The sequence below is a fragment of the Haemorhous mexicanus genome, chromosome 1 (assembly GCF_027477595.1).
Source record: "Haemorhous mexicanus isolate bHaeMex1 chromosome 1, bHaeMex1.pri, whole genome shotgun sequence".
NCBI classification, from domain to species: domain Eukaryota; kingdom Metazoa; phylum Chordata; class Aves; order Passeriformes; family Fringillidae; genus Haemorhous; species Haemorhous mexicanus.
Genome location: NC_082341.1, coordinates 24672481 through 24697598, shown reverse-complemented (window position 1 = coordinate 24697598; position 25118 = coordinate 24672481). Strand labels below are relative to the sequence as shown.

Here is a 25118-nt window from a genome sequence, read left to right as displayed (position 1 = left end):
AATCTGAAATACACCAGAAAACAAGAGCATTGAGTTCTGCTTAGAAAAAATGACAACCACAATGAACTCTGGTTTCAGATTGTGCTTTCTCTTATGAATAGTTTAATTTTCAGGAAAAGTCCCCAGAGATAATGAATAAGTAAGTTTAAATAAAATAAAATACTGAAAATAAAATACTGTTCTGTTTTTTTTCAGAATAAAATTATTTTTCAGAATAAAATTATTTAATTTCCACATCCCAGACAAAACCTTAAAAACAGTCTTGATTATTACAATAAATTTTCACAAGACAATGAGAAAAAACTGTGGTTTTATGTTGTCATCACAAAGCTGGATATAACTTCTAGTGTTTGTTACATAAGTTAGAAATTGAAACTTTAAGAGTATGGAGATGAACACAATACCAGCAATTACATATGGAAAACTAAAGAAGAAACTAGAGGGAAAAAAGTATTTTCTTTTTGTTACTTTTTTTTGTGGTTTTTTTGTGACTAAGCAGCAGCTATGCACAACTGTAAAGGAGACATTTTTGAACCATCACCAAGCAGTTAAATCCTGCTGCTACACTGATTCAACAGCTGCACAAATTAGCCTCACCCATTAGTAAACAGCTTTGTGCCTCTTCATTTTTTTTTTTAATTTTTGATGCAAGCAGTTGGTTTCAAGAGATACCTACTTCTTCTTCAAAATACAAGATAAGGTTAATTCTCTTTGCTAGGTTTTCAAGGACTACAAATAAAAACAAATACAACATTTTACTTGAACCTGAAAAAAACCCTCTGAAATTCTGATACTTATGCAACAAAGAGAATAGCATTCTTCAATTAAAAAAGGAGAAAGCTTTCTTCAAATTCATTTCCAAGCACTTCATATTATTTCATCAGTTGAGAGATTAGATGTGCGGGTGAATCGGTTTCCAAGGTAACTGGGCCAACCATGGGGAAGTCATCAGGGTGATAAGGAACTCAGAACATTTAGGAGGTACCACATGGAAACAGAAGAGAACCTGATGAACTGTACCTATTTAGATAAGCCTTATTTTACACAAGTGAAATAGGACAGATTAGAACAGTGTTTCTAATGTTTAAACTGCAAGTTCGTTAGCAGTTGCTGAACACCTGATGTGGGAGCAGAGGAGATGGTGTTTCTCCCTGAACACCACAAGCATGAGCAGAACAAGCTCTTCAGTGCCATGCAACCCAGGCTGCCTCCCAAGATTCTGCTGCAGGGCTGCCAGGTACAGGAAACCAGGGACATGATCCCAGCAGCAACAGGAAAGCTGGACAGTGTTTAAAACAACTGAGATGGAAGAAGTATGGGGTTTAGGTCTCCAGTTCCCCAGCTTAATTCCACTACAAATGCCACTGCAAATAGGTAAGCTCAACAAAATAGAACTTAAGAAGCCTGTTAAGGCTTTTTTTCTTTTTTTAGGTTTTAGAGATTAAGGCAATTCCATTTCTAGAAATACAGTTAGGTAACAATGCAGAAAAAAATGTTTTATTTATGTTTATTATTGTTGTCATTATTTTTATATGTTGTTTATATTTGTAATTTGTTATTTAAAGTATGTTTATTGTTACTATATGCAAACCTAATTATCAATAAATACAGTACTTAAGTATAGTACTTGACATTTGCAATTTTTTTATCTGGATGTCGTGATTCAGCAAATCTGCAAAAATTAGAAGGCACAAGTGTTTCAGCCATAAAGAAACCCATAATTATGAGCAAATTAAAACATAACACAGAGAAATAAAAATAGCTGGCCTTACATGGTACCTTCTAGGTGTTGTTCGCTTTTTCCTCCTACACAAATTGCACAACATACATCCATTTATATTATCAATCCACACTGAAATTTGAACTCAAGGCAAAACAAAATCAATATACACTTGTAGGCAAGGTTTTCATCTGAGGGCATTCAGATATGCACACAGGCAGACTGAAAAAAATATTATTTTGTATGCAAAACAGGCAAGTTACTCCCAGTCTGCACAGGGAGGAGATGACAATTTTCTTCTGTGAAGGTGGAAGAGAGGCTTTTTGGAAAATATGCTGAGTTGCTGCTAAGCATCTGCTGTTTCCCAGATGGGGCAGAAACTCCTGATGTACAGCCAGAGCCCAAGGACACAACAGAGTGATCACACAAGGGACAGTTTGTGTCAAGACCTAGACTGGGTAGTTCATTTCATTTATGTTAAGAACATCACACATATTGTGTGCACTTGGATTCACTTTTGTTACTCTATACTGTGGGAAACTTAAGTTTTCTTTTTCAGTGCTCCAAATAGCATTTCTGAAAGCTTTTGAAAAAATCTAGAAGAGGAAAGACCAGCTCATAATATCTGAAATACTTTTCAGAGCTCAATCCTGTAAGCTGCTTCTCAGCTGGAAACACCATGACGTACTGCACAAATCCAGGGGGTTTCTGTAGGAATAGAAACTGAAAAAGATTTGCACTCAGTGTAGATAGTCCTAGATCACACAAAGTTCTCACACACTTCTTGTGCACTAGTTTCTTAATTTGCAGTACCAGAGAAAAGTTTGATAGAGCAGTAAGATAATTCTACATAACAGGAAAAAATATCTTGTGCAGATTCAAAGACAAAATCCTCCACATTATATAATGCCTCTGAAAACTACTCATAGAAAACAACACAGAACACACTCTCTTAAGGTAGCCACACAGAGAAAAAAAAAAAAGGCAATACCAACCCTCAAACTTTTAGCTTGACTAGGGAGAATTCACTGCACTGGGGAAGAGTTGGTAATTTGTGTAGCTTACTAACAGCAGGATGCTACTGTCCTCTATCTGCCCACAATTTAGCAAAACAAAGAAAAAAAAACTCAAAAGCCTGTGGAACACAGCAGCACAAAAAACCCCCTCTAAGTCATATCATCCCATAAGGCACTTAAAAGACTGGCTGTCCAAAGAGCTTCATGATGGGATGGAATGATTATGTCAGCTTAACATTTCTGCACCAAGCCTCCCTGCACCCTCAGTCTTAGGTTAACACAGGAAGAGTCACCACATGTGCTGTGTAAACATGCTTAAAACCACCACAGGAAAAAGAAACTACACTACCTGTAAACTACATAAAACAAATATAGCTGCATCTACAGAAGGACATAAAAGTGAACAAGTCATCACTTCCAAATTTAAAAGAAAAACCTCTGATTCTTCAAATATTGTATTCTGAAAACCAGCTTACCAGAAACCTGCACTTGCATCCAGTGATATACAGAGAACAGGCATTTATTATTGCATACAGGACCCTATATACTCAATCTAATCATGAAAGGAATTTTGTCTTCAAAGTGGAAACTTTCTAAACTACATCCTTTAAATAAAATTCTGGGAAAGCATCAAATAAGTTCACAATCTCTTGTTGTGAGTAGTACATAATTATAAGCAAATTCTATAATCATCCATCAGCAATTAGCATTTGGAGAAGCAACCTCATTAAGGAAAATTTACTTGGCTTATTTTATTTAACACATAAAATAAGAAAAAATACATTACTACATTGTAAAGTAAATTAGTCTTTTATTGGGCACCAAACAGCTACAACTACACTGCTTTTGGTACCAACCTGTCTTATTTAATTTTAATCCAGGTACACTGGATTCATTTATACTGCTGCCTGCAGCAGTATATACACACACTCCTCATGGCTGTCCCCCTCCCCATCTTAAATCTTTTGTTCCCAGATCATAACTTGATAGCATTATAACAGTGAAAGGAGAACAGATTCTGGGAACTGTAATTTGTTGCCAACTTTTATTGGCCAAGCATATAATTACATCCATGAAAGATAGTATTTTCAAGGAAGTATCGAGTCACGTTGGACTGCTGCAGAGAAGAAAGTCAGCACTATCATAAAAACACCAGGAACTCAAAGCACGGGTTGAAGCCACTTTCTTTTACTTCCTCTATATTAATTTCTTTTACTTCCTCTATATTAATTTCAGTTTCAGTTCTGCTGAAGATACCATTGCCAACAAGCCCACTCCTGTCAGTCAGTTACATGTGAAGTACAATTCTGTCCACAGGACATTACCTACCTTTTTGTCATTTCTGAAACCTGGTTTCACAGGCAGTAAAGAGCTACAAGAAAGTGGGAGGTGTCTTTTGGAGATGTTGAGGACCACACAGAAGTTCTCTCAAATCACAGTGGTGTAGGAGAGAGCAGCAGTGCAGGCAGGAGGCAAGGGCTCCCCACAGGGGGCTGCAGGTCCAGGCTCCTTCCTCAGATTTCACTTGTACTTTTTGAATTTGTAACTATGTGAGTACATGTTGTAAACAGTGTGTAGTATCCTCCTTATGAACTGTAGTATTGTGACATCCATTCATCAGCATCATAAGACCCCCCCCCCCCAAATTTTTTTTACAGTTTTTATTTTCCATTAAAACTTGAAGGTCTTAATTCTACTCCTCCCTCTTCCACTTATCCCTATTGCATAACTGAGCACTATTTCATCTTGCTCTGTTTCTCTCCCTACTATCTGTTGTGCTCATTTATATTCATTATGCAGACAAAGAGACATTCTAGCCACAAAGTGAATACCTCGATAAGGCCCTGACTGTCTTCAAGACACAAATAAGAAAGTCTATCCTGGTTAGCCTGGTTTTAAAATTATTCTAGCTTCTTTATTCATTGATGTTTTATTTATCTCTTCCCCCAACCTAGCCCTGGGGGAATGCTCCACACTGAAATTGCTTCAGAGTAGTGGAGTCAAATGTTAGCCTTTCTCACCTCCCAGCCACCAAAAAAAAAAAAAAAAAAAGCAGATTTCAACTCATACTGTGACTGAAGAAAATAGGATGGGAAGAATCCAGAAGAGGATTCTGGTTTGAGACACAAATAATATCTGTTATCACTAACTGGGGACTCCAATTCAGTAAAGTACTTACATTCCTATCAGCTGGTCAAGGAAAAACACAATATTTATGTACAGACTTAATAAAAAACCTGAGGTTGCTCATTTAAACCCCCCACAAAATCCAAAGGGCAATGAAGTTGCAGTGGGGTGGTGCTACACAAAGTAAGCACAAACATTGACCAAGGCCCTGCCTAGGGTCAGGAATCAATCTATTGAGCACTACAGTCTCTCTGACTTCTTCCAGCTTAAAGCCCAAGTAAAAGCTGGAAACAGATGCCTCCTTTAATCAGGGCTCGAGGCCAACAACTGCCTTCTGAAGGCAGGTGACTGTAGCATTTGATCAAAAACCCAAGAAAGATGTAACTCTCTTTGTGAAAGCCTATCCAGGACATGAAGATGACAGCAGCGATATAAAAGGCCAAGAGCCTGCAATGCTCATCCACTACATGGGTGTTAAAATTTAATTCCCCTTTTATCAAAGAAGCTCTTCTTAAAACTAACAGCTCCTTATCATTTCATTTTAATGACTCTTTCAGCACATCTCAGATCCCAAAGCTGCCTCCTCAGTGCCTAAAGGAAATGGTCGAAATATTAAGCTACACAGTTGTGTTTGTCCTTGTGTTCCTTCTAGTGCCAGGACCTGCAAAATCATCCAGTATAGACAGTTCTTTTGGTCCCAGGCTGAACTGAAATGATGGAAGAACACAACGTAATCTATGGTGCAATGTTTAGGCAGATGCTCCTCTAGAAAATTGTGGAGGTCCAAGTCCCCTTCCTATGCACATCTTCCAGAGATGGTTACGCCTTCTGTCAGCTCTTTTATTAATTGTATGGACCAGCCAAAGTTTTTACTAAAATGTTATTGCAGATTTTCAACACACCTGAGAAGCTGCTAGCCTTCATGAGATGATGTACACTGCACTCTAAGATCAGTAAGAAACCTCATTAAGTGCTAGCAAATAGCTAAATATAATATTGATCAGCTTAGAGGTGTGATGTGATCACACAAAGGAGACTCACTGGCTACTAAAGAAACCAAAAAACTGCTTTCAACTGAAGGCACCACAGCCTCTTCCTTTCACTACAGTGAATCTGTACCACTTGCTAAAAGCTGTCAGGCAAAAATGACAGGATTTTTTTTTTTTGTTATCCATGCAATGTACTGATAATTATGAATTGTAAGTCATTTCCTTTATTAATAAAACAGCTTTGCATCTCTTTGAATATTAACAGATATTGAAACTATTTCCAGCAAAGCATCGGTTCATGGTTTCATTAGAGATCTACCTGAAGCAGACATTTGCTGACACAATTCTTGTAAGTGGATGAAGAGACCATCCCACCAGTACTTAGTATAATCAGACAGCAGACTACATGTACAGTGCACTGTTTTAGGCTCCTTGCATAACAGACTACAATTCCCAGGGCTAGTTGCTTTGGGAAAACAAAGACAAAGCACAGAATAAAGGCCCACAATTGTTGTTCTTATCATAACTAAAGAATATCCCACAGTCTCACTGCTACATATCCTACAATATGCTAAAAAATATCCTACAGTCTCATAGGTGGCAAGTCCACTGGCAATTAATGCAATGGTTCAGTCTTACCTTCTAATAATCATAATCATGTTTCCAGTTTCAAGAAAAATTCCCCTAAGTCATCTCAATTTAAGAAGCTTTTTAACATTGTCACCTGATTTTGCTGTATTACACTACTCTCTAAAGTTCTGTTTGTTCCAAACTTTCCAATTCTGTTACTTGCTGTCACACATCCATGAGAAAAGGAAGCACTGCCTGTTTTGCAACCCTCCTAATGCCCACTCTGTTCAGCACTTCTGAATGCACCATAAGATCAAAAACATTAATAGCTGTGCATTTCTTTAGGTCACTGCCATCATCACGTCTATCCAGGTGTGCTGTTACAAATGCACACTGATCACTTATTTTTTATTCCAAATGGTGCAGAAAAGGACTCAGTGATGTTGCAATGATGGTTTCCAGCATCATTGTCTGCCATTCTTACAGTATAGTTTGCAGTCTGTAGTACAGGAGTACAGGGGTGCTCAGGAATCCTTGCATGCAAGCTCAGTGCTCTCAGTCAGAGTCCATGGTATAATCCCTAGAAATCCATTACCACTACCATCTGAACTAATTTACTGATCAAGTTCCTGATAGTAACATGATGAAGGGCTGCACAATGTCTAGGAGTCCCAAAAATATCTTATTTCTGGTGGTGACACTGATGTCCACACCAAATATACAAATACGGATGTAAGCAGAAGCAGTTCTTTCAAAGTAAGATGTTTCAAATGCAATTTATTGCATGACTGCGTTTTCTTCACTTTAGAAAAGTAATAAAATCTGAAACCCCAAAAAAAAAATCAAACCCCAAAAGGGGTATGAGGGACAGTCCTCCTTTTCATCTACTGCTAGTGGTTTTTTTCAAGTATCGAGACAAAAGATAAAATTTTGACCTTTATTTTCAAAGTAATCCTAGCCAGTCATTAAATGACAACTATTATTCATCAAGTCACCAAGTGATGCTGTATCTTAGAATTCCAGTGCTAATAAAAGACAAAGAATTTCATCTAGTATTTCATGATTATAGTACCACTCTTGTTTAGAAGAGAACAAAAAAAATACCTAATATCAGAGAGAAGTCGTGACATACTTACCTTTAACAGACCTTTGCTACATCCTCCTGGCAGGTTTACCCTGCACTGCAAAAATTCTTGCAGCTAAAGAAAGCTCCATACCCTTGGGAGCATTATGTTTGCAATGTAAGAATAAATTACAGAGTTTTTAAGGCAAAAAAATTATCTTTCAAACATTCTGATTAATTACCACTACAATATTTTAGTAGTCAAGTATCTGCATACACAAATAATTTTGTTTCAATTCTTATTTTTCTTGGTGTACAAGTGTATCCTCCAAAAAGTGGTGGCAGTAGATTTGCCTATAAGTTGGTCAGATGAAGCAGATACACCACACAACACAGACCAGAGAAAACACTTTCTCCTCTCAGGTCTCAGACACAGTTTTAAGGAAAACTGTGACAGAACATGTGGCACATCTAGATTTTGTTGTGTCCCACACAATAAAGAATCAAGCTATCAAATGCAAAGCCTGAGATCAAAATAATCTCTGGACAGTACAAGAACCAAAAAATGAACAGTATTCACTGAGCCTCTATGGATATGAAGCTATATATTACACATATTATTTACTCATTATAAATAATAAAATACAATTTAAAAAATCTACATATAATGCTGCAACAAAAACTTGGTGGAGAAGATACCACAGTAAATTCTTGACTCGAGTGATGAAAAAATTATAAACTAAATGATTAAAAAAGCTTCATTGCTGTCTCTTCAATTTTTTAATACAAAGTAAAATGTCAAGTATGTAATCCTAGAAAACAAGCAAACTGAGGATAGAAGGGGAAATTCTGTCGTAGGCTACCACAAAACTGCAGCTCTGGAAGTGTCCAGAATCAATGGCAGGGGAGTGGGTGGGGGGCCTGGGGAAGGGAGGAGGAAAAAGATTAAAAAACAGAGACTATATTTTAAAACCAAAAAATCTCTTCAATGCTCAGGTAGTCAAGTGAGGCAAAATGGTGAAGTAAGAGTTCAACTGTGTATTTTGGATAATGCTATACTGAAGGACTACCGATGCAGCAGGAAGCAGCCAGCTCTTAAAGAAAGGCCAAAAACCTGCCCTGTGGCTTCTTAGAGTGCCAAAGGCTGCGAGTGAAGTGCTGCCAAGTACCACTGGCGTACGAAAGCTGGAGCAGGACCCTGCCGGGGCACAGCGCCGGGAACTGACCCAGCCCTGACACAGCCTGCGCCCCCACCCCAGCACCCAGCTGGGGCACCAGACCACCCCTGGCAAGCCCCTGGGCTTCTCATGCTGGATTTAGCTTCCAGCAGCACAGCATTCTCAAGCTAAATCCAGCTTTCTCAAACTCAGAAACTTGGAGCTCTTAATGGAACAGATTAACTACAGTGGTTCTTCGGGGCTTAGAGACACAAGTGACCCTTTGCACTAGGAAAATAAAATGAATAAAGTAAATCATATAAGGGCACAAGAGGCTTGCTTTAGTAGAATCATTTTTAAGCCAAAGGAGTGAAAACAATTTATTCTATTTGCTATCTTTTATACCCCTTTTTCAAAGAAGTATTCAAAAAACTTCTCACTAACCTCTCTTATGTTTCAGAAATGGCTGCTGGTAATCTCCAGACATACACATTGATCTGTGTTCTGGGAATTGTTCAGCTTTACAAGGGCAGCAAAATGCCTCTCTCCTTCACTACTGGAGATATAAACTAGATACACTAGACAAAATCAGCAACTTGGTACATTTTACAAAGTGAGTAATTCAAAGATTTCACTTAAAGTGTACAACCCAGCATGAGATTATTTATTTGTTTAACCACAGCTTTTGAATATTTGGGCATCAGATCACATTCCCATTCCAATCAAGGAATTCCCACTCCAATCAAGGCTTACCCCAGCCATCCAGACCTCAGCTACTACTAAATGCACAGTGTTGGTGGGCTTTCCCTCTGCCACAAATGAACACTACTCCTCAACAGTTTTATTTTTGTATAGGCAGTTTTAAATTTTTCCTTTTCCTCATAAAAATTAAACTCATAATATTTGTTTAAATATTTCCCAAAAATCTTTTGCCTTATTAAATGTTGCTTAAAAGGTTAGTCAATCTGCTTATGTATACAACAAACTATGTCCCAAAAAACTCCTTAAAATCCTTTCCTAGCTGTTTCAATTAGCAGTGGTGGGCCTAGCTTCTCATTCTTCTCATTAACAGGAAACATTAAAAGACTAGTTTCAATCCTTAAACTTGATTATCTGTAATTACAAAGTAAGAATTTAGGCTTTATGCAACGAACTCTTACTAAAATACTCATATAGATTTAAACAACATTAACTATCACAATCAAACCTACTGGAGCTGCTGCACCACCTTTAGATTTACAAAACCATGCAGTCTTAAAAGCTGATAAATAATACAAGAGGTCACTTAGTATATTTTACAAATAATAAAATTAAGGTAATTTATCTTGGCTGCAATTTAGCTGCTTCCTTTCCCAAAACTCACAATTAGGAAAATAGTTTTTCTCTGATCTAAATGAAGCAACAGAACCACATGATGGCTCAAACTGGAAGTGATCTACCAAGGTCATCTGGTCCAACCCCCAGCTAAAGCATAGCACTCCATGCCCAGGACCATGGCCAGATGGCTTTTGAGTATCTCCAAGGATGGAGTATCCATAGCCTCCCTGTTAACCTGTGCCAGTGCTCAGTCACCCTCACAGGAAAAGAGTTTCCTGATGCTCACAGGGAACCTCCTGTGTTTCAGCTGGTGCCCACCCTGCCACTGGCATAACTGGAAAGAGCCTGGCTCTGTTTTCCTTGCACCCTCCCTTCAAGTATTTATATACATTAATAAGACCATTGAGTCTTCACTTCCCCAGGCTCAGCAGTCCCAGTTCTCTCAGCCTTTCCTCACAGGAGAGATGCTTCAGACCTGTAATCATCTTAATGGGCCATCACTGGACCTTCTCCAGTCTCCTGTGCTGGGGAGCCTGGAATAGGGCCCAGAACTCCACACGTGGCCTCAGTGATATCAAGGAGGGATCACCTCCCTTGACCTGCTGGCAGCACTCATGCTAACCCAGCCCAGAACACAATCAGCCCACCTTGTTACATGAGCACATGGCTGACTCACGTTCCACTTGATGCTGTCCAGCACCCTGGAGCCTCCTCTGCGAAGCTGAAGAGGATCCACCCTCTGGATGGTCCCAAGAACACGATGCACAGAGCCAGGCACAGGACTTTGCACCTCTCTCTGCTGAACTTCATGAGGTTTGTGGCTTCTCACCTCTCTGTTCAGCCAGTTTCCAACCTACCTCACTGTCTGCTCATCTAGCCCATACTTAACAAGCTTCTCTGTGAATATGGTGAGTTAAAAGCCTTACTGAAGTGAATGTACTCAAAGCCACAGCTCTCCCCCCACCTATTAAGCCAGTCATTTCTTTGCAGATGGTTATGAGGTTGATTAGGCACAACTTCCCCTTTTTTTCCCCTTTTAGGTCACAAGGTCAAGTCTTACTGGTAATGACTGTGTCACGCATTGCAGTAAACCACAGTGTGTCTCAGCAGTTATTTTGGATCTACAGCTGTTAAGCTTGGAGAATTTTTCACTGGCCATACACAAAGAAAGAGAAAAGAAAAAAAAAAGAATAAAAAAAGAGGCCCTCTTTTTAATGGTATTTCTCTCCCCCCCAACTCAAATATTAACATGAAAGAAATGTGCAAAACATCAAGGAAGCATTTTTCAGTCAACCTACTAAATTAAGAAAGATAAAACTGAGCAACTACTTCAGAGGAAAATGGCTGGGCAAAAGGGAATAAAGAGCTACATGGTCTGGTAGTCTCTTCCTATCAAATGTCATACTGAAACATTCTCATTTGTGTTAGTGCACTTTGCCACACTGCTAAATTACCAGCTTTTTTCAAGACAGCTCTAAACCTCTGGATTAATGTGTTCTCTCTGCATTTTTTCCCTTGCAAAAAATACAACACTAACATATTTTGAATATTCTATTTAAACAGTCTATGCACAATGAAATCTACTGGGCAATCACTCTTGGGCTTTTAAGAAGGTAGAATTAAAAGGTATGTCAGATTCTACACATCTAAGGAATCTAGAGTATGTCAGTACCGAAATATATCACCATCCATCTTAAAGATGACTGCAAGCTTATAAAGATGTAAAGATGATTACAAGCTAGATAAAAAAAAAAATCCTAATGCTTTATCATAAAGGCCATGAATTAGATGAATTAGAGAGGAGTTTGACAGCATGACTTTTAAAAGCCTCTATAGTTTATTGCTTTCAAACAACTAATGCAAAATACAGTGATTTTATCAAATGGAAGTCCCCAGGTCTACATGCAGCATAGATTGAATACTGGAAGATATCCTTTCAGTGTGAACCAGCATCTTATGCCCTTGAGATTATTCACTGAATATTAAGGCAGATGGAAACTGCAGAGTGGAACATCAGAAGTTACAGATGTGCACAGACTAAGAAACACAGCTTTATGTATAACAGCACAAGGCAAACAGGTCTTGGAGATAAATTCTGCATTCACACCTTCCACTGACTTTATCATATGGAATTATCTGAGTGATCTGATGGGTCTCTTAAATCAACTCTCGTAACTAACTCAAGTAAAATTAGCTTCTCCCAATAGAACTTTCTATATACCACAGAATAACATCCATTACTTTGTACCATTTAATTATAGGAATGTCTGGTACTCTTTTTAATAGATTATTTGTGGTCTTCAAGGTCAACAGAGCTAAAGGTAATTGCAACACTTAAAAAAATTAACAGACACTACTATGCAACACAGTAGTCTATCAGGAATGAAGGAAGAGTGCCTTCTATTCAAATTCTTTAATCTTAGGTTGAAAACATTCAATTCCATCTTAAAAGTGGAATGCTGCCACTTAGTTTTCCGGTACCTTTTCATTTGAATACAGAAATGCAACGATCCTTTTCAGGCCTTGTGCATCACTCAATGAGCAAGATAAATTACTTAAGGCCCCTGTTTTAGAATAGAATTAACCAAGACACATAAGAGCATCAAGTTGCTACAGCTCTTCCTGCAAACCCACATGCCTGAAGCAGAATCCATCAGACACGGTCCAGATGAAGTCTCCTTGGTGAGTTATAAAATGACATCCATAATTCCCTACTGCTTCCAAAGTATTTTGGTTCATGTTATCTCAAATGCCATTTGCCTTCCTCACAGCTGCATCACATCACAGGTTGCTGCTGTCATTTTATGAGAGCAAGTCAGAGTGGCTTTCTCCTTAGCTGTCATCCCCTACAAATGAGTCACTAGTTTACTGTGAAAGTTCTTAGCTCATGAATCCATCCCCACTACTCAAGTCCTTGCAGTCACCCCTATTTTGCTGTAATCCTATGCAATGATAAGGCTTCCCCACTTTCTGCCAAAAGCAAGTGTCATTAGCGTGCTCCAACTTCCTGAGACAGAACTACTGAAATTTTTAACACAGTCTTTTATCTTATCAAAGGCAGATCCTAATTTAGTCTGGCATATACTACCTCTGATAAATCCATTTACATGTATTCCATTTGCCTCTCTGCCTTTGATTCTTTAAAAAGTGCTCTCTATTGCTTTGCTATGGGGAAAAAAAAATTAGTAATTTTCAGGCAGCCAGAACCATCTTTCTTCTGCTTTCTGAAAAACAGCTATTAAATTTGCTCTTCTGCAGTTAAATACCATTTCTACTTTGACAGTGCTCTTTTAGTTTTGAAATATATGCTACAAGATTTTCTAAAACACAGCTTCTTTGACCAAGCCCCATACAAACCTGAGCACTAGGAACCTGTAGGTTTCTTCTTCATTTCACTATATGAATTTCCACAATAAACTGGGGGTGATAACTCTGACCATAACTTCATACTCACTGCATAACACCCACCCTCCTTTCTTGTTGAATTTTAATGGATGAATAGCTTTTTACTACTTGAACTATTTTCCTTTACAAGGTCAAACTCAGCTTGACTTCTGGCAACTTCTTAGTCACATTTAAGACTTTTGAACTCTTATGACATTCTTCATTTTGAACTCTTATGACATTCTTCATTTTTTCAACAACCACTTTTGCCACTCCTTCCAAGTTCCTGGCTAACTTATGATGTTCTCTTTGGCTGACTTTTCTTCTGATTAGGTCTGCAGTCATTCTGCTTGTATAGTCTGCTTTTTCTTGGGATGAAAATCCTACACACTTTTTCTAATTCTGAATCAAAGAGTTCCCTTTGCTCTTTGGTTCAGCTAATTTCAAACCATTTCCCTACAGTTTCTCAGTCTGCATTTTTGGAATTCAAAACCTTTAATTAGAAAACCCTTTCAATTTAAACCACATAAACCTCTGATGCAAATAATTTAATCCAAATTCTGTTTCTACACACAGTCCTTCTAGAATGCCCTCAATACTTATGAAACCCGGGTTCTAGGCAACATTATTTGTTTTTAGTTCAAGAGCTACATGTGTGAATACTGCACCCAGGAATTGCTGATCCCCAGAATAAGTAGTGAAATTATGACTTTTATATAAGAGTTAAAGACTCCACAGCATATTGTAACAGGGAAATAACTTTATTCCATTTACTGTAGCCCAATAATTCCATATATACTTAATACAAGAAAACCCTTTTGCACCTGAAATTGTGTGCAAAAGACTCAGCAGTGAAGGCATAAAACTCCACAGCAATAATGAGGTATCTTTGTTCACCACAGTGACTGAATCAAAATAGTAACTTCTGAAATGCTTTATCCCTTCACTATTTATTATCTGAGTGCATCCAGTCTCTGAATCCTTAATACTTAATTCTCATATACAAATACATACAAAAGGTTCTGCCTTTCATAAAAAGATCTTCCCTAGGAGCATATTACCAGAGCAAAGAACCTGGTTTTTACACTGTTATTATTTACGAATAATCCAAGTTAGCAGGACAATCCCTGCAGTACAACACATTTTACTGTTAAAGTCAGTAGAATTCCCCATACTTGACACACCTGGAAAAAAGTGTAAGTTCATTTTATGCAGCAGAATAGACATGTTCCAAGCTACCCAGCCAATAGCTCTGCATGCCAAACTACTTCACACATCGAGATGAATGAAATTAATTACCAGCTTGCTGTCCACATTATGAAATTTAATATGAGCATAAAAATTCAGTGATATATTCAACACTACAGGAGTCAGAGACTAAGCCTACCTAATACTTAGTTTCATGCTTTAGCAAAAACTATCATCCACTCCTAACGTTGTAAACAAAGCATGAGCCCTTATGGGGAAGGGAGCACACAAGACTCAGAGATACTCGTGACATATGTTAGGGGGTCTGCAAGAGCTTACAAAATTTTATTAGTAAATTATGCCCACCCTGGAGACACGTTTCTCACTTTCAATGCCAATTAGCTATCGTGGGCAGTTTGATCTTCTAGACCCTTCTGGAAAGGGTTGGAGAGTTTTACCAGTCTTTGCTGGTCGTTATGATCACCAAATGATGACCAGTCTTGATGACGGTGTTGACTTTTGGTCAGCATTTCAGGGCCAATTCTCAACCTCATTCCTGCACTTGTGATGTATGGCGTTGTGCTTATCTCCAGGATCCCAAACCAGAACACTACTCTCAGCAAAGTGCTGCCCTTCCTTTGTATGGCCCCTTCTTCAGAAACATCCTTATCTTTCTCACAGAATATTATACCAACAATCCTTGGTTGGCTCCACGGCTATCTGGCTGTCGGTGTTCGAGGACAAATATTAGTTCTCTTATCTTCTAGGCTTCTGCACGGACACAGGAGCTGAAGCAGTGAACCAAATTTAAGGAAAACAAAACAATCTTTCAGAAAGAGGTACACATCTTTGTTTTATCTGTAAGCTTTCATAAATAACCCATTCAAAAAGTGGATGAATTTCTCAGATTTCATAACCATTTCAACTCTAACAAAGCCTCAGGGTCTTTCTGCAACTCCTGTCTTCCATACTGGCCTTGAACAACAAGTGTCCTACATGCACTGTGACTACTTTATAAAATCACAGGCTCACTGGGATGGAAAATGTCGAGATCACTGAAACCCAACTCAGTATTCATTTAAGTAAAACACACATAGAGATGACAACTTTGGACTGTACAGTGCCTGTACATGGGTAACCGTCTCCTATGGTTCTTATGATCCAAAAAAGTTCATCAACACTTTAACAATATATACAATGCTGAGCATTGCATCAAGCACAGAAATGCTTCTTTTTTACACTAAGACTTGAAAGTGCTTTCAGCATACTTTATTATGATGGCTATTATATAAAGAATAATGATATTTTAGATTAAATATTTCCAACATAATTAGTTCCAGATTGTTTCAGATTTTTTTCTCTGCCACTATTTAGATTCCTGAACACATTTTGTTGGGGCAACCCCTCTAGTATCAATATAAGCTGGGGGAATGAAGAGACCAGGAGCAGCCCTTCCAAGGACTTTGGCATGCTGGTGGATGAGAGGCTGGACATGACCCAGCCATGTGTATTCACAGCCCAGAGAGCCAAACGTGTCCTGCTGGTGAGAGAGACCCCACCTGGAACACAGCACCCAGCTTGGTGTCCCCACTTCAGGAAGGACATGGACTTGTTGGAGGAGGTCCAGAGCAGGGCCACCGAGGTTATTAGAGTGATGGAGCACCTTTCCTATGAGGAAAGGCAGAGATAATTGGGATTGTTCGGCCTGGAAAAGGGAAGGTTTTGGGGTGACCAAATTGCAGCCTTTCAGTAGGTGATGGGAGCCTACAAGAAAGATGGAGAGAGACATTTTACAAGGGCTTGTGATGTCAGGACAAGGGGGAATAGCTTCAAACTGAAAGAGAGTAAGTTTAAATTACATATTGGGAAAAGATTCTTCACTGTGAGGGTGGCAAGACACAGGAACATGCTGCCCAGAGAAGCTGTGGATACCACAACCCTGGAAATGGTCAAGGTCAGACTGGATGGAACTGAGCAACTTGGTCAAGTGGAAGGAGTCCCTGCCCATGGCAGGGGGGGATTGGAACTAAATGATCTTTCAGATCTCCTCAGAAATGAGGAATAACTGAAAGAAAGACTCATTCCTTAAAATTATTTTTATAAGAAGTTTGTAAAAAAATTTCAAAGCAACTCTTAAATACAAATTTCATTTATGTTCTACACTAAACTATAATCACAGCACTTGTAAATTTCCTTCAAAGGTGAGAGAGAGTACAAGTTCCAATTCTGGAAGACCTTTTGAACAAGACATGATCTGGAAAACTGAAGTATTGCGGGGTATAAAATTCAGTCATGCTGCCTGCCAAAAGAGAGGAAGAACAGTAGGAGGCATGGGCACTAGTGATTTCATTCTCTTCATATGGAATTAGCAGAAGGATGGAAGAGCCATTTGCTATATATCTTCTTTCATGTTACCCTCTCTTCCACCTACCCCCAAAACCCAAGAGAGGTCTGCAGAGATGCCCCTTCACCACTGCACCCTAAGGAAGCTTTACAGAATGCTAAAAACTGCAGCAGCAGCTTGGGCCAAACCCCTTCACAGCACCACAAGTCCCCTGCTGTCTGCCATACGGTTTGATCACACAGTACCCAACCCCTTGGCTGGTGGGACAGAGTCAGTGGAGCAGAAGGTTGCAAAAGGAAGCTCAGCAGGAGATACAAATTGCTGCTAACAGCTTTAAATGGTTTAACCTGTACCTGGTGCCAGAACTCAGGCACCAACTGAAGATGCAGCCATTAGCTATCCGGGCAGCAGAAACTATGGACTTGGAAAGAGAAAAGGTGAACATTACTCTTCATCCTAATTCAACCCAGGATGGAGGAAGCACAGCTCAAAAAACGACTTATGATTTGGACAATCAATACATTTCCATTTGTTACGGTGTGGAAAGCCACGAGCTTTCTGCACTACAGGCAAACCATGCCCAATTAGCCCAGAGTGTCTGGGAAGCAGTACATGACACAATCCTCAGGAAACACTGCAAAACCAATGAAAAACCAATAAATCAGTGAGTGCTGGGAGTGCTGGGGGGGGGGGGGGGGGGGGTAGGTGGGGTGGGGGGTTGTTTTGTTTCTTTGGTAGCAAAGCATCCCTGGAAAAACCCGGGTATGTTTTTCCTTATCCCATTTTCTTAACTTTTTCACCTCGTCCACTTGCCCTGGAGAGCTTCAGTTCTATCCCTGAGCACAAACACAATACCTCAACACAAGAGCAGGCCAGTGCTGATAAAGGCCTCTATATCACTACATAAACAGTCCTATGAACAGCTACAGAAATGTTCACATCCCTTGTTTAGCAACACACTCCATTGCTGTGTCCACTGCCACTCTTGGGCCCTTTTGTACTCATTTTTATTAACAGCACCAAGCTGATTTAAGCTCCCACAGACACACATAACTGCTCACGTCAGCAATATCACACTCCAAATACCTAGAAACTCTCCAAGCCTACAGCGGTCTCTGGGTAGTCACCTGCTCCTAAAGGGACTTTCAGCAGAGATGAAATCAGCAAATATATCCCATCATCCTAGAGCAGAGCAAATGGCCCATGGAGCATAGGATCTGTGATAGCAAAATTACACACTGTAACACAGTAGAATTTCCTGTATGCACTGACTCGAGTCTTCCTCTTGATAGTGAGTTTCTCTGTAAATGAGTCTTTTTCCTGCTTGGGAGACAAGCAGAATCCAGTCTTTATCAGTTTGGTAAGGTTTTATTTATTTATCTTTCTGCCTATACTTCACTGCTTCTCATAGTCCTCAGCATTACCCTTAAAGTGACAAAAAAGTCTCTTACATGTCTGCCTGAAGAAATCACATAGAAAAACAGTCCAAAGATGTTTACCTAAACATGCTGAGATCTTCAAGTAACTTTATGGCAATAACTACCCACTGATTCCGCTGTTCCCACATTCAAATGTCAACTGTTAATTATTTCAGAGTTCTCCTGTAGGAGGAGAGTGAAGGTACAATACTGAAATCAACGCTAAACATCCAGAGTTTGGGTTGGACTTTGCACACCACTGTCTAGCAAAATATTCAAGAACAAACTGCATCATTTTCAAAAAGACAAAGCAGTTTCCAACAGTTCAGAAAACACTCCCATATTGCTTTGTATTTTCCTCTCTTGCAATCATGCCATGCATGAGATGATGTTCATTTAAGTATTAATGAAACCAGTCATGCCCACTAACACAAAAAATTGTGTAGAACAGAAAAATCCTTAAACAGTTGCTGTGTATTCAGTCAGATCCAACATCCCTGTGTAACAGATGGGGCACAGGGAGTGACTGGCTAAGTTCATCTGCTGGCACTGTGCGAGGGGACAGAACACAAGTCCCTCTTGCCACCTGCACTGCTCACTGATAGCAGGGCTGCACAGAAAGCTCCTGCCAGAGCCAGCTCCAGCCTCCCAGCAGTGTGTCCCAGAGGAGTGCAGGAGCCCAGGGGCTCAGGAGCCTCAAGGACCCTCCAGGGGCTTCTCCTGGGTCCCTGCCCCTGGTGGCATGGCCGAGCAGTGACCTGATGGCCCTGGAAGTGACCTGATGGCCCTGGCAGCCTGCCCTGGCCCACGCAGCTTCACACTGCCGAGGGAACTGCACAGAGAAGGGAGCACTGCTCCAGAGGCAGCTTTTAATTTTCCACGACTTTTGCTGCAGTTCCTCCCGCTAGGGCCAGCCTTCCACATGGTCTCACTTCTGCTTCCCCACATGACTAACAGATTGCAGGCACTGGAGGCACCCAGGACAAAAAGCAGGGGATCTCCCAAACCCTCCTACGATGTTCTCTCCCAGCACAGCTTTTATTCTTTTTTCTTCCTAATAAAGATGCCAGAATAATTAAAGCAATGATTTGTTTACTTTGGATAAGCTTTTAAAGAATGCTTTATGCTTAAACCCATGACAAATGTGCTCTTTTAATTATTTACAAAAATTACTTTTAAAGCATTTTCCTGATGGACTACTATTATTACTGTACAATATGTAATCTGAAATGAACATAGAATGAAAAACTTGAAAAGAAAAAATACAAATAATTGAAAAAATACTCTTAGAGCACTTGGCATGACAGCATGATTCAAACAGCAATATAGTGAAGTAAAACTGTCCCTATTAGCTCTTTCAGAAACAGCAGAAAAGTCTGACCATCTCAAGAATAAAAGCAGTGGAGTCACTTTCTGGATTTTCATCTGTTGGAACCATCATAAACAACTGGTAGATCTTTCAGAAGAGAGAACATCATCTTGTCTATTAGTACATCTTATCTATTAGCTTGAGCTGGAAAGCAGTGGAGGGGAAAACTTCCTTTGTAATCAAGGTTTTCCCCACTTCACCTCCCTCCAAGAGTTCAAGAAAACCAGGTACTTTAATTATGGGAACAATCAAGAGGGTACAAAAATACTTAGAATTTTTGGTTCATGATGCAAGCCTGAATAGAACACTAACAAACTAAAATTAAAGAAAAATCCATTATCTTGCCTTGGAATATTTTCTTTCTTTCAGTGTAAAAATCCTTTCCAAAGCATGAAGCAAGACAGTTATTTTCACTCCCCCCCATGATAAACAGATATGAAAATCTGGTTGCTTTATTCAGATGAAAACTTCATATTAGAATACACATCCCACCCTACTTTAAACCACAGGCAGTGTGAATGCAGATTTTGTAAATTACATTACTTTGAGTTTAACACTGGCACTTCTGTTCATTGACTTAGTAATTTTCATTGCTAAAATCACACATGGAAAACAGTCAACTTCAATTACATATTTTTAATTTTAAAATGCTTACATTTCAAGTACTCCATGATATATTTCTGTTTCAAGAAGCCATTTCTGCAGTAATTGCTATGGTATTGAACTGCCCATTACAGACATATGGCATCTCCAGCCAGGGACAAACATCACACACATGCACCAAAACAAACTTGGAAGTAAAATACTTTAATATTTAACCCTGAGACTCAGCAGTGAAAAGCTGGTACAACAAAACTTAACAAGCCCTTAACTAGCTATTCCTTCTTGAACTGAAAAACACTGGAAACGGCATTCTTAGTGGTAATTTCAAGGTACTTAAAAACAAACCATAACAGCTCTGCAAAAAGCACACCCTTCACTAGGTATTTCAGTCAACTGATTTCACCCTTCTCTAGCAGTAACATATACTCTCTTTATGTATATATAAATGCTTTAAAAGTGTTAAATAAATGAGAGTGCTACTACAAAAGATGACACTAACTGAGATGTGGAATATTAACAGTCCTCTACTATAGGAGCACACTGTACTTCAGGACAGTCTTTAAATACAGGTACTTTAAGAATGTGCTGAGAGCTGAGGAAAAGCCTTTCCATCTCAAGAAGCTGTGATTTCAAATGAAATCAAACAAGCAGCATAAAAGTCACCAAATACCCACACGGACATTTCACAATGTGGTTATGGTGCAGTCATAAAAGTCAAAATATGCATGGCAAAATTCTTGAACTTCACAAGTCCAGCTGTCATGCTCAAATTCTGCTGGTTTAGTCAGCCATCAGAAAATATAGGAAATGAGATGAGCTCATCAGAGCTCAGCTGCCTTACTTCATTTAAGATTATGTTCACTGACTGCAATAAAGACATGTATCAAAAGATCCTCTGAAATCTTTTCGGAGGCAAGATCAAATGTCAAAATCTCCTTCAAATAAAGCTGCATTTGAAAACAAACCAAACTGTAAAAAAAAGAAACAGAAACTTTACCTTAATTGGAGCCCGGCTAAACTGTATTTTTCTGTTGGCTGGGATTTCATCTTCATCTGGCAATCCATTAATTTCAGAATATTCCATATCAGGTTCATAACAGTTATTTTCATCGCTGTCATCCAGATCATCCTGTTCTGTACCTGTCTCTCCCCAGTCAGAATTATACCTGGATCGTACCCGATACACATTGTAGTCAGAATGCATGTACACATGGGAACTCTGAAAATTATTCACATCTTCATGCCCATCTTTTTCACTTTCCTCATCATAATGGGACTCAGTAGCATCCGTGGCAAAATCACCACCTGAAGCTACATTTCTTGTTAACTCTGCAGCTTCAGGCCGATCAAAAACATCTTCTGTGTGTTCTGACTGTTCCTTCTGTTGCACCAAAACTCCTGTTTCTGTTTTTGACTTACTCCTAGCACAGCTGTCCACAGATCTTTCGCTGTCAAGCACACCAACCAAATCCTGTTGACCTGTTGCAGAGCTCTCAACAGAATCAGCACTTGCCTCTGTGCTCTTTTTTATTTCTTCAGTTGTTTTTGAACCTGCCGAAGTGCCTGTGGACACTTTCTGTCTCGGTGTTGAAGAAGTGTTAGTCTGCTGAGAGTTCTCAACAGACATCACGCCTGTACTCTGTTTGGCCGGGGGAGACCACGTGCTGGCCTCTTTCAAAGGACTGAAACCCTCAAGGTTTGCAACTGGGGAGGAGATATTTGTGACAGTAGATGAGAGGTTTAGTGGATAGTGACCAGTTACAGAGTACTCTTCGTTGTTTTCTGACTTTTCTACGTTTACATTGTGTGAGTCAGTGTTTTCAAAAACTGCACTGAGCTGACTCACAGTTGGAGAGACAGTCTCTGTCCTTGGGCTAAGACTGTCCAGTGAATCCATGCTGCCTCTCTGAGACTTAGAGCTGCACCAGTCATCTGGAAGTTCATTAGAGATGTTTTTCTCTTTCTTTGGGGAATAGCGATTTGAATGTCCCATTTCATGAGCATTTCGCTCAAACATCTTCCGAGTTTCAGTAAACTTGGAATAGGAAGGACCATCATGGATAGTGTCAAATCTACTTATCCTTTCAGACACGGACGATTCCAACTTCACAATTGAACCGTCTGCTTTTTCTACAAATTCTTTGGGCCTAATTCGTCTTTGAGGTGATGGAGGGCCACCCTTTCCCCTGGTTTTAGGGGCAACTCCAGCACTTTCAGTGGGCTCCATGCCCATCTGCATAAATAAGTTCTTGATCCTATTGACATTTGAGCCATATTTCCTTCCCCTGCTCTGTGAGGCCTCTCCTTCCTCTTTCGCTTTATGGTCTCCATCTGATTTTGGCTTGTCAAAGGTGCTTTTCAGTGCCTGGAACTCAGTCCTGTAAGCATTTCTGTGAGGAGAGGCACTTCGGAGGGTGGATCTTTCTCCTGAAGACTCTGTTTTCATCATGTTTACTTCAGGAGTGTGAAACCTGCTTGCATAGTTTCTGCGGTACTGCTCTCAGTAGTTTGACAGAGCAGATTCTGCTTGAGGAGTGTTTTTCCTCAGGGGCCACTGCCCTTCAGCAGGACCATACTTGACAGATCTGGAGGCAAATGTCTTAATGCACGCGGTCAAATTTGACAAAGCAGCACGACTGAGGACTCTCAAGAACAAGGGCTGATTTAACCTGCAATAGAAAGGAGGATTTTCTGAAACCTTGTCAGGTACTTTAAATCTGTCACAATTTCCATTTACCATTTTCTGACATGTTTACAAAAAACTAGCAAGAAAAAAAATACAAACCAACACCACACAGACATGTGAAAACCTGCCATTACAAACTTTTTCAAATTGACTGCTGCATAATTTATAATCTATAACATCATAGTGAAAGAACAAATAGTCATAGCTTTCCATTCACAAGTATAGTATCATGGCACAAATATGCACGCAAAGGAAAGGCAATGTGACATGAAATATGAGGCACTGCAAGACAATTCTTACTCGCTCAGAGAAACATAATGGTAGCAACGCGATCAAAGATAATACGCTTAGAAAGGCAAATTAAACATCAGCTCGAGGGAATACAAAAACTGCACCCAAAGTTAACATCTTCAGCTGACAGGGTAATGGAAGTGAAACCCGTTAGAGAAAGTTACCCCTCGTCACGGGCAGAGGTTTTATCGTCTGATAGACCCCGGAGGTACCAACGAGGAGATGCAGAAACAGAGCCGGGGGCTGGACCTCTCGCACGCCCCGGCCCCAGGGGTTCACCCCCGGCTCCCGCAGCCCAGCGAAGGGCACGCCGGGGGTCTTCCGAGCCAACCCCCTCTCTGGTGCTCTTCCGAGGCAACCCCCTCTCCCTTCCCTTCCGTTCCTGCTCCCCAGCCCTCGCCCTGCCGCGCCGCCGCCGCCGAGGCGGGGACGCCTCACTCTGGCCGCGGCACACACGGTGCCGGTGCCGGTGCCGGTACCGGGAGCCCGCGGCCGCCGCACCGAGAGCAACACGCCCGTCCCCGCGCACCTCCCGCTCCGCTCCCGCCGATCGCCACGGGCGACTGGAAAGGCCACACGGCAGAGACCCTCGGCAAGCCGTGCAGCCCTCGCCGAAGGCAATAAACTCAACCCGAGAGGGCAGCGCTGGAGCCCCCGCGGCGGCTCCTCCTCGGGCGGCCGTGCCGCCCCGGCGGGCCGGAGCCGCGGGGCCTCGGGCGGCAGCACCTTGCGGCGGGGCAGTGCCCGGGCAGGCGCCCGCCGCCCCCGCGAAACAAAAGCCCGGTGCCACCGCTGTTCCCCGCGGAGCCCGGCGCCTGTGCCGCTGAGCGCGCCCGCCGCCTTACCCAGCCGACAGCCGCGACGGACTCCCCCGGCCGCCCGACTCAGCGCTGCCCCCGCGCCTCCTCTGCGCAGAGCTGCCGCTGCCGCCGCCCGCCTGACAGGAGGCAGCAGCCGCCGCGTCGCCTCAACGCCATTGCAGGCAGCGGCGGCGGCGGCAGCGGGGGCACGGACACGGCTCCGCGCGCACACCCGCGGCGGCGGCGCGGGGGAGGATGAGGCGCCGTGGCCGCCGCGGCCGCGCTCCCGCCCGCCGCCCGCCCCTCCGCCGCCGCGCCCCCGCCGCGCCCCCGCCGCCGGACGCGCCCCGAGCCGCCGCCGCCGCCCGCCGCGGGGCCGCCCGCCGCCGCCGCCGCCCGCGGTGACAGGTGCCTCACCTCCTCGGCGAGCCGCAGTGGTTCGCTCCGCCGGCGGGGCGGGGGAGGCGGCCAGCCCGCTGCAGTCCGGCCCCGGGCGGTGACTGCCGAGAGGCGGAGGACGGGCCCGGCCGCGGCCACTCCGCCAGCGCCGAGTCCCGCTGGCTGCCTCCGTCCCGGTTTATCCCCTTCTTCTCTCTCCTGGGACGCTCGTTTCCAGCCTGACCCCCGCGGACCGGGCCCGCCCGGCACCCGCCCGTTTCGGAGGAGGCAGCGTGCCCGCCCCCGCGCGGGAGGGGCAGCGTCCCGGGTCCCGGGAAAGCCCCCGCTCCTTCCCGCTGCAGGAAACCGGCGGGGCGCGGGTGGCACCGGGCGCACGGAGAACTCCCTACAGATCGGGAGCCGGAGTGTTCCCTCCCTCGCTGTTGATCACTCACCCAGGCTGCCCGAGCGAGGAGCGTGCTGGTGACAAACCCCGGCGAACAGCTCACAGCTCCGTGGACATGGCTTGTTCTGGCAGCTGCTGACAGGGACGGAGGATCATCTTTGGAGCACAACCACAAAGCCTTTGTTGTTTGTTAGCTAGGCGAGTTCACCACAAAAATGTTTTGGCTTTATAAGGGTAATAAGAAAGCTTAATTGCAGAACATGAAATCTCTAGGTAATTTGTAAAATGGGCA

At 41.8% G+C, this 25118-nt stretch overlaps 1 protein-coding gene across 4 annotated transcripts in view; it reads right to left on the bottom strand.

The window, feature by feature from the left end:
- PPP1R9A (protein phosphatase 1 regulatory subunit 9A) overlaps positions 1-24610 on the bottom strand; it is a 131755-nt gene extending 107145 nt beyond the window's left edge. The window contains exons 1-2 of one of the 4 annotated variants that reach the window (XR_009486054.1): positions 24088-24263; positions 21263-22934 (exon numbers count right to left, since the gene is read on the bottom strand). Coding sequence is in view for 3 of the 4 variants with exons in the window: in XM_059843442.1 (XP_059699425.1) it covers positions 21263-22714 (1452 nt within the window). In the remaining variant the exon portion in view is untranslated. Of the gene's footprint in view, positions 1-21262; positions 22935-24087; positions 24264-24459 lie in introns of those variants that run through there. The other 3 variants (XM_059843442.1, XM_059843440.1, XM_059843451.1) reach the window with 3 other exon arrangements.
- Between the last annotated feature and the right edge of the window lie 508 nt (positions 24611-25118).